Below are 10523 nucleotides of genomic sequence, written 5' to 3'. Positions count from 1 at the left end.
AATTATAGTTTTATATACTTATTTGAGAAAGAGGCGGTGGAAAAACTAAATAAAGGTTGATCTTCCTTTTTTTTTCTTTTCTTTTTTTTTTGTAGATCCTTAGATAATATAAAGAGAGAATGGCAAAGTAGAGTAAAAAAGATGTGAAAGGAGGGTAGAAGAAGAAGAGAAAGGAGAGATATTTATTAGTATAATAACAACGACAATAAAAATAATAAAGGGGTGAAGGAACGGCGCAGTGTCTGTCCTTTGCCGATAAGCCCGGTGATTTGCTCGTCATGGGTATGAAGAAACACTCAATAAACTCCTCCTCCTCCTCCTCCTCGTGCCTTCAAAACCCCCCACCTTTTTAATTTACTCTTCACTCTCTTGCTAAATTCCCTCTTGTATTCTTTTCTCAACCCTAAGCACACTCAAAAGGAGAAATTTCATGGTTATTATTTATTGTCTGAATTCAAGTTCTTATGAGTTGCTCTACTTTATAGGTTTTGATGAGAAATGGTGAGTCTTATGCTATGCATTATATTTACGTATTTTAGAGCTATACTTAATAACAGAGCTTGTTGAAAACTGCATAACTAGGAAAGAAAGCTACAATTTCTTTCAAACTGAAGCTCCAACAAGTTTTTTTTTAAAACAAATAAAACAATTCTTCGATACCACTGAGTTTCTGTTTTGTTTTACAAGAATCTTTTATTATGTTTGTTCTTAATAATAAAGCAAGCTAGCTTAAAGTATTTTGATGTTGTTCTCATCTCTTTCTATCAACAAAGAGAGAGGCTGATCTGGGAGAGGTTGCAGGTTAACATTTTATCGGTTTAAATTAGCAAAACGAACGAGCTTAATGTCTTTGACAAGAATGTTGTTTTGCGGCAAAGAAGAGAGTAGATCTGTGAGTTTTGGCTGTTAGGAAGTAAAGATCTGTGTGAGCTACGAAGTAGTAAATACAAATGGTGAAAAAAAGGGTTCTTAACTTTAACCAGATGGTTGTTTCCATGTTTATTGAGTTTTAAGAGGTTGACACCTGTAGACACAACTAGCATCAGTGCAAGTCCTTGTTGGTAATTTTGAAACACTGGTTTCATGTATGTTTTGTTTTTTGTCTTTGTCATTTAATGTTATTAATCAGGTGGTGAGCAGTGGTGTCTGCCATTTTTAGGGTCAGCGAAAGCTTTAAATACAAACCATTGCTGAGATGGGCTACCTGCACGCGATTACTGCTTCTTCTTAGCTTAATTTCCAAGCAAACCCACCAACCCTTTAATCATGTTTAGCTAGCTAATTGCTAGTTTTAAATTATTATTTTTTCTCTATAAGCTGTTTGTGTTTAATAAGTTAAACCTAGCTACTTCCTAGTGGTAGTGATATAGTTAATAAGTCAGATATATATATATATAGCTCATGCTGTTTTGATTATTATGATAGTGATTTGTGGGTTTTGGGTTGCAGGGCTGATGAGAGGGTAGCTGCCATTTCAGGCTTTGCTTTTTAGAGAGAAAGAGCACTCTGTGTGCAGAAGCAGCACTGCAAAAAAGAAAGAAAAAAAGAAAGAAGAAGAAAGCTTTAAACGTACAGGAGAAGGGCTAGGGGAGGGTCTCCTCTGACTTGGACTGTGATATATCGAACTGTTGAGAAATAAATAAAATTACAAAAAAAGGAACCCTTTTCATAACACACACACTCACACGCAGCAAAAGTGCTTTTCTCTCTCTCTCTCTCTCTCTCTCTCTCTTCCCCCCCAGCTCTCAGTGTTATCCTCATCAATGCATAGGACACCCAACCCCACCTGCGCTCCTCTCTTCAATTAGCTCTCTAATAAACCAACCACTTTCAAGTTTCTCTCTTTCTTTCTAGCTAGCCGCCATAAGAACACAAAAGATAAGGAAGAAAGAGGGGTGGGATAGAAGAAAGAAAATAATAAATAACAAAGGCAATTAGGAAATAAAAGAGGAGGGTTCCTTCTTTTTTTTCTCTTCTTTTTTCTTTTTGAATAATTTGTGTTTGTTAAGGCATGAAAGTAGCGCTATGGAGGCGGAAGAGATTCGGAGACAGCCTTGTAAGTTCTCTAGAGTTGGTAATGGCATAAATGACGCCAGCAGAATAGCTCAAAAAGGCAATGGTACTGACCACCAATATCCTGACGATGAAGAAGATGGTGAGCTCAAGAGGACTAATTCTAACAACGGTGCTGGTTGTGGTGGTGGCGGTATTGATGCTGCTGGTGGGACCTTCAATGGTCTTCGTGCGTGGCACCATTCGTCGCGCATAATTAGGGTTTCAAGAGCATCTGGTGGAAAAGATCGGCACAGCAAGGTATGGACTTCAAAAGGGTTAAGAGACCGGAGAGTCCGTTTATCAGTGAGCACTGCCATTCAATTCTACGACCTCCAAGATCGGTTGGGTTATGATCAGCCAAGTAAAGCTGTAGAATGGCTGATCAAAGCAGCTCAAGATGCAATTAACGAGCTCCCTTCGCTCAATCATTCTTTTCCTGACACGCCAAAGCAATTAAGCGATGAGAAAAAAACGAGTGATAGCACTGAACAAGGATTTGATTCAGCTGATGTTGAGCTTGAAGACCCAAATTTTAGGCAGAACCAGAATCTCTCGCTATCTAAATCTGCTTGCAGTAGCACTTCAGAGACAAGCAAAGGTTCAGGGCTATCACTTTCGCGTTCTGTTAGTCGTGATAAGGCTCGTGAGAGAGCCAGGGAGAGAACAGCCAAGGAGAAGGAGAAAGAGAATGATTCACGCATTGCGCATCACCACAACATAAACCCCATTTCTCAAAACTCCACATTTACTGAGCTTTTAACTGGTGGGATTGGTAGTGTTAGAAATAACAGCAGCAGCAACAACAACAATAACAGTACTGCTAGTCCTACTGGTTCTGATGCAAATAATTTGTTCCAAAAAGCAGCCGCGGCAAGGCAGTGGCCTTCGTCCCCAATGGACTGCTTCGGCTCAGGACTTTTAGGGCCATCCTCGTCGCGGTCAACTCATCATTCATCGGGGTTTCCAGGGCAAATCCAGTTAGGGAACTCAATCCCACAAGCAATGACAATGTCGATCCCACCATTTTGTGTATCGGGGGAGAATCACCAGGAGCATTTGCAACATTTTCCTTTCGTTTCAGATCATTTGATCCCAGTGGCCGCCACAACACAACCGCCGGCATCCAGCGGGGATTATAACCTAAATTTCACAATATCTTCAGGCCTTGCCGCAGGTTACCATAGGGGGACCCTTCAGTCCAATTCATCATCACCGTCTCTTTTGCCTCACCTCCAGAGGTTTTCTACGTCTTCTACCATAGACGGATCTACCACAAATGTACCTTTCTTTATCGGTGCTGCAGCACCGCAAGCTATGGAGAACCACCACCAGTTCCCACCTGGGTTGCAGCTCTGCTATGGCGATGGAACCAGGCATTCTGACCAGAAAGGCAAAGGGAAGAACTGATTAATGCCTGTGGGCGTCTGTTTTTCTTGTGGCATCTTCTTTCAGGTAACATAAGAGCACTCCAATCTTTCTTAATACTCTTACGGTCATTTTACTTTTCCTTTCATAAGTTAGATCTATGTTACATTTGCTCCCCATTCTAGTGGTTCTGTGACTCTTAATTTGCCTCTTTCTTCGTAATCGTCTTCCCCCCCTCTCTTGTTGGTTCTTGGATACATGCGGACTGCATATTTTTACTCCATTAAAGATAGAAAAGCTATAATATATATGAGTTTCTTTCTTGGTAACCATAAATTAAGTTAACCTTTGGTTGAATTTTTATGGGTGTTCTTTTCATGTCTTTATATTTTATTTTTTTTCATTTGCTTCCTGCATGGACCATTGTGCATAGGTCATAGGGTGGTTGTCTCCTTGTTTGTTCTCTTTCTGGTTCCCTTCTCCCTAACATTATGCAAGGGCAGCTAATGGAACAAGAGTTCATTTCTCTCTTTAGGTTAGAGGGTGAAACCTCGACAGCTTTAAAATCCCAATCTTCCCTTTGCCTAATTCAAATCCTCACCACATCGCAATGGATCGGCGCAATGTGGGGCTCTGACAATTTTACTTAGGGTTTCAGTTGTTGCTAGTTCAGAGCAAGCCTGACAAGCTGGTAAAAACCATGCACGTAGCCTGGCACAACCTCCTTTCAATCACCACAAAAATTGCGGGAAAAGAAATATAAAAGCGGGAAGGGTTTTCTTTTGACTATTCACTGTAGCTTTTGGATATAAACATGCATACACAGTCCCTTTTTTGTTCCAATTTTGAACTTCTTTTTTTATCTAATCCAAGCCACTCGCTTATTGGCTAGTAAACTTTATTTTAATATTAATTTATAAGATCTGAGCCTATTCATAAAAAAATAAAAAAAGAATAAACCTACTTTCTTTATAGTACTTTAGTTAAAATTTGGAATCTCTGATTAATAGATATTCAAAACCGAGAGCCACAAAAAGATAATAGATCAGCAAAATGTTATTGTGATTGAAATCTGAATCTATTTACATGGTTTTAACTCGAGATTTCTTTCTAAGAGCAAGAGATTGTTTGTATGTAAACTGCATTATTAGTATTGGCTTAGTAAGATACTGTTGGTGATTCTGAATCTTGAAATATTGCATTGTGTGTGTGTGTGTGTATTGATCTTATTTCGCAAAATCCATTTCGATTTCACGTTTTAAATTTACAAGTTCATGCTTTCCATTCACTTAATTCAAACTTCAGTGTACTTTGGATTACCTATTTGTCTCAATTGTCCATGAAAAATCTTGTAGTTTTCCATCGCCTTCTTACACGTAATGAAAATATTAATGTTGGAATGTGCACTCTCGTAGAACAAAAAATTGTTGGCGGCTATTGGCTTTCATATTGTAGTGTTTTTCATTGCACGAAACATCTTTACCGCAATGATTCTCTCATGTCCACTAACAATAGAAGAGAGGGATGAAACTGAAAATACAAATCGATAGTGTGATTGGAACATAATTTAACTAAGTAAGCAAAATCATGTTTATGTAATAAGCTCTTCTCAGAATAAAAACAAAAAAGAGTTTCATTGGTTAGCTCTGACCCTTTTTCTTCTTTTTCTTCAAGTTATTAGGAGGAGAAATATAAACAAGAGGACACAATATTACTAACTCATAACCCAAATAAAGGGATCTCACATGTGCTTCTAGTAAGAACTACACTCCAATGGCGGCATTTCTTTAATTTGTTCTCAAATCTTAATGTCATGGCAGAAGGCCTCTAAAAAATTAGACATTTAAGGAACATTACAAATATAATCTCCCACAATCAACCTTTCTTTGAACTTTTAGAAATGGTTTTAATAGTTAAACATAGCCTTCCGGTATGCTTTTGTTGTTATACTTTGTCACTGGTCTCTTACTTTTAAATTGTGTGTAATAACTGATGTACCTTCCGGCACAGATTTGAAAGTTTCACGATCACTTTGAAAACAAGGCAACCACATAAACAAAATTTACAGAATAGAGTGATATTAATAGCATTAGTGCGATAAACATCACAGGGAGCAAGACTTCAAATAGGTGCGAGAGGTCATGGAGTCACAATCATACTAACACGCATGTGCATCAAGCAATTTTCATATCTTGGAGACACGTAGACAATTAGTCAGAAATAGGCATGTAAAAAAGTTACAGAAGTTGAGAGCGAGAAAAAGAGATTTCAAAAGGAAAGAATCTCAAACATATTCATGAAGTTTAGGAATAAATGATTCTATTTGAGTGCAAACTGAGACTGAACCGATGTTGAAATGGTAGTTAAGCATGATGAGGGTACTCGGTTTGCCAAAATATGGTTTGTTTCAGAGAGATGGGAGGGTGTTGAAGTGGGTTAGAGTTCATTCTCCTCCCTAACTTTTTTGTCGTGTAGGTGCATTTTGTTGTCTCTTTTACCCTGAATGAGTATCGTTTGGAGGTTTTAAGGCTTAAAAGATATGATCATGGTGAACTGGTGTTCTCTTTCATACATGCTACCGTTTTTTTTTCTTGTCTGATTCCTCCGATGTATCTCTTGAGTTTACCTTTGGTTTTTATTAGGTTTTATTCACTGCCGACTGCTTTTAATTAGAAGAATGTACTCCAAATCGTTGTTAAAAGCTATTGATGATGATCTGCTAAACGGTTTTGTCCAAACAAATTTTCTAGTTGAAACTGTAAATTTGTCATCTCTAAAGAGCTAACTTAGGGCAGTTTAAGAAGTTCTTGAATCACTTATCATCAATTATGTGCCAAAGACATTGTCAAATAGCTTAAGGTTTTGTCAAAACTATAACAAAAGACCATCGGGAAGATGTTTTGTTCATACTTGAGGTATGTAGAAGCTGCTTATTGCAATTCTACCCTCATTGGACAAGAACATGGGCAGTAAGGGTGAGATTCTTTCTGCTGAGTTTTGAATCAATAATTCAAAAAGACCTGGACGTAGCTTTCTGCAACTAGCATCGATATCTCTTGTCCCACATTCGATGAACAAGCTAAATATGTTCTCGGTGAAATAAAGAGTTTAGGGGCTTACGTTTCAAGGTCTTAGGTGTTTTAGCAAGCATCAAGCAATTTTAAGTTAGTTTCTCTCATAATTTTGTTGTCTGGTTGCTTTAAAAATGAGCTCCTGTTAGAATCTGAATGGTAGAAGAAAACTTGCAAAAAAAATTAAATTTAATGTGGACTGCATCTCTCAAATGATATCATCCTGCAAGGTTTTGATTTAGTGATATTTGGTTTGCATTGTATTATTTCCAGCTTTAAATGACATCCATGTAGCTTGTATTATTGTTGTGACCATCTGCTTAAGTATGAATGATTTATTGATTGGCGTCAAGACTTTGCTTGAATTTTCCCCTTAAGAATGGTGTGTGAAAGTATAATCTTAATTATATCCAACACACTATCTGTCAGAATTCAAAATGCAGATTATTTTGTGTTTATGAAGAGATTAACCTTCACTGATGGCTTTTGCAATTGTTTTCCGTTTTTCCAATTTTTAGTGAATGGCATGCACGTTGATATCAGAGGTTAATTTGGTACAGGAGAATGAAGATGGGAAATGGCAGCAAACCATGAACAAATACGTTCCTTCCTTGCATTGGATGATACCTTATTATCATGCTTCTGAAATTTTTGGTATTTCCGCTTTACCCATTTTTAAGTCGTTCAGATTGCATCCATATATATATGTATGCGCGAATCTATGCGTGCAAAGCTTTGTGTGTTTTGAAGAAATATAACAAACGATTGAAATTGATGTTTTTCTTTTTTACTTGTCAGTGTCTTTAAGTTTTTTTTGTCTGAAATAGTCAATACCATCAGTTGAGCGAATGAGCCTTGTCTTAATTAGAATCTGCCTCTCCAAGCTGATTCACTCTTCAAGCTTCTACCACCATACTCTTCTCTGAAACAAAGATCTTGCTTTTCTTTTGGATGTGAAATTGTAGTTTGGGGATCTGCTCAACACAGGCACATTTCTGGTCCATCTCATTATGGTCACACCCTTTAAGTATCCGTTCTGCTCGTCGAGTTGTTGCTGATTATACTGCTTGTTGGTGACTCCGCGTACAGTCATAATAAAAGTTAGGAGTAAAGTTTGTAATTCAATAATGAGATGATAAAAATAACACATCAATGGTTTATATATATATATATATATGTTAAAACTGACCCAATTAAAAGAGATTCAAATTTAAGTAGGGAAATTAATTAGTAAATAATATGGTATTTCTAAATATTTTGCAATTTCTGGAAAAGTGTTTTCCACCCAAATTTTTCAGGAAAACACTTTTCTAGAAACTAAGTTAAATTTTTCTTTGATCGGAAAACAGGAAAGTTTGGAAAGTGATTTTTCGGAAAATAAATTCCGGAAAACAAATATAGCCTAAAATAGTAAAAATAGTATCTTTTGAGTCTAACATAAGGGTTTTCGATCCTTGATAGGTTACTCTTAATAAAAAAATGTTTGATCTTTGATAAAAAAAAATTATTTGTTTTTTATAATTTTTTATAACTAGTTAATTAGAATTTTTATTGGATTATAATATAATAGTTTAAGGTTGTAAACTCTAAATATCAATCAATAAAAAGCTTGGAAGATTAAGTATTTAATTATGTGTTTAGTGTTTTCAATAATTGATATCTTGGTTGATTGAAGAGTTGGTCAAGGAAGCAAGAAAAGAAACTCTTTGTTTAGGTCTCCCCCATGCAAAGATTAAACATCGATAGCAGCAACATCCATGTTTCTTCAATAGCAGTCGTAGCTTGTAGCAAATGATCCAACAGAGATTAGATCTTTCTAGCAGCAACAAGAAGAGCAGTGGTAGCTTTATTGACAACAACTATCACATAACATCAATGACGACGACAACAACAATTAATCCCTTTTATACAGACAACAACAGAACAACCACCACATGCGGTAGCAACAAGCAATAGTCATGTGTTTCTCCGGCAGCAACAATTTGTAACAGACGAACTAGCAAACACTTTCCAGCAGCAGCTTGATGAACAACACCACTTCGCAGCCGCCGTAGCGGGACCCTTTGCATCAGTTATCAAACACAGCATCATGAAGAACAGCAGACCAACCTCTAAATGAAGAGAAACAACAAACGAATATAAGCAAACACAATAGCAATAATAAACTACATTTTCTCTAGCTTAATCCAAGAGCAACAAAAAGTAGACATGGCAGCACAACATACAAGCACTAAAACAAGCTTCAAAACAATAAAATTCCAAAAACAGTAGTTTCTACGTAACAACTGGTAGATTAGCAAACGTACCAACAGTCACAGCACCTAAGAAATAAAAGCAAAAATAACGCAGTAGCATTAGCATTAGCATTAGCATTATTTCATGGTAGAAAAGAGCCTCAAATTGTTATGGTAGCAACTTTAAAATCACAAAAAGTCTTTACAACGACAGCAGCAATGTCAACACAATAAATTAAAACTTGGCTTTCGATAACTTTGTTCTACCGGTCATTCCATGCTTCGATTGTAATTATGCATGTTAATGGAGAATTTCCTAAGGTCTAAGAAGTACTAGTACATTATTTTTTAATAAATAATTGAACCACCATTTACAACAATAATAACAAATGTACAAAAAAATAAAAATAAAAAGGCAACGATTAAAAGATTTCAAGGCAAAAAATTATTTGTTAAAAAATTATTTGTTCCAATCAATTGATTGTCCAATCTTGAAAATCATTTTTTGTAAGAAAACCTTCAAAGATATTTAGGACTCGATGAAAAAGAACTATAAAGGAATAGGTAAAGCAAAAGGACAGCAACATCATCAAGCACATCAAATTACTTAGGATAGATATGATTATTTTTCATGAATGATCCCTGATGATAAGATAAAGGATATCATTAGCACAACTTTTGGAATTTAAAAATAATAAAACAATATTAAAATACCAAAATATCTCCCATGATTATAGAAAATTACACTAAAAACAGTGTGAAAGAACAAAAATACCCCTACATGCAAAGCTTCTTTTTTTTTTTTTCTAAGGCTAAAGATATATTTTAACTATTTAATAGTTTGTGAAAGATCAAAAAAACCCTAGGCAACATGTCTTAATTTTATTAACTTTAGGGTTAGAATAGTAGTATAACTACGCAAATAATCGTGAAAAGACTACTATACCCCCGTTGAAACGTTTAATGACCAATGAGACTATGAAAAATAATGAAATACTCCTGCAACTCTTCAATTTTTTCAACCAATGGGCAAAATGATAATTTAACTTTTTTTGTGAAAAGATAATATTAGCCTCATCCCAAGCCTTAAGAACTTGGAAAATCCACTATACAAGTCTATAGTGGATTGTGTCTTGGTCCAAAGTCCACTTGCACAGGGTTGCCAGACCCATACAACTTGGGTCTGGCAACCATACAAGACCCAAGCGCCTGGGTCTGCAACCATACCAGCTCGCGCTTAGGTCTGGCACCAAACATGGTTGCCAGACTAAAGGCTCTTGGGTCTAGAATGGTTGTCAGACCTAAATAGCATGGATCGAACATGGTTATCAAACCCTAGACGTTTGGGCCTGGCATGATTACCAAACCTTAGGCGCTTGGGCCTGGCATGGTTTCAGTGCCCAAGCACGGGCCTGACATTTTTTTGGTCCTGGCCTGGCGTGGGTCAACTCAGGAAAATTTTAAAAAAAATTGAGGTTTTAATATTCCATATGAAAAAATTAAGAAACAATTCATGTGGTTATAAGCTAAAACACTATTTCAAAAGGTTTTCTATCCCACATTAAAAAGATATTATCTTATCCTATTAAATTGAAATATTTAAACCAAAAAGGTTTTTTATTCTACATTGAAAAAAAAATATTTTTTTTCTTATGAACATAGAGTATATATATATATATATATATATATATATATATATATATATATATATTAATAAGTTTCAAATCTCATATTGAAAAAATAAAACATTCTTTTAGTGTTTATATAGTGAACTTTGATATGAGTTAGTAATCAACTG

At 35.9% G+C, this 10523-nt stretch overlaps 1 protein-coding gene across 2 annotated transcripts; it reads left to right on the top strand.

Moving 5' to 3' along the window:
* The first annotated feature begins 202 nt into the window (after positions 1–202).
* LOC7497052 (transcription factor TCP2) lies at positions 203–7281 on the top strand. 2 transcript variants are annotated; one of them, XM_024581392.2, is made up of 3 exons: positions 203–501; positions 1450–3507; positions 7052–7281. In XM_024581392.2, exon 2 carries the CDS (start codon positions 2026–2028, stop codon positions 3460–3462), a length of 1437 nt encoding a protein of 478 aa, XP_024437160.2. In that variant the 5' UTR covers positions 203–501; positions 1450–2025; the 3' UTR covers positions 3463–3507; positions 7052–7281. The 2 variants fall into 2 exon arrangements, with proteins under 2 accessions (XP_024437160.2, XP_024437159.2); XM_024581391.2 differs by having other exon boundaries at positions 7010–7281.
* The last annotated feature ends 3242 nt before the right edge of the window (positions 7282–10523 follow it).

The sequence above is a fragment of the Populus trichocarpa genome, chromosome 11 (genome assembly GCF_000002775.5).
Source record: "Populus trichocarpa isolate Nisqually-1 chromosome 11, P.trichocarpa_v4.1, whole genome shotgun sequence".
Taxonomy (NCBI): Eukaryota; Viridiplantae; Streptophyta; class Magnoliopsida; order Malpighiales; family Salicaceae; genus Populus; species Populus trichocarpa.
Note: the sequence above shows the minus strand (reverse complement) of the source record. Positions and strands in the feature narration are given on the sequence as shown.

Coding starts and splice junctions, on each gene's coding strand:
- LOC7497052 (XM_024581392.2), top strand. CDS start 2,026: ATGGAGGCGGAAGAGATTCGGAGACAGCCTTGTAAGTTCTCTAGAGTT.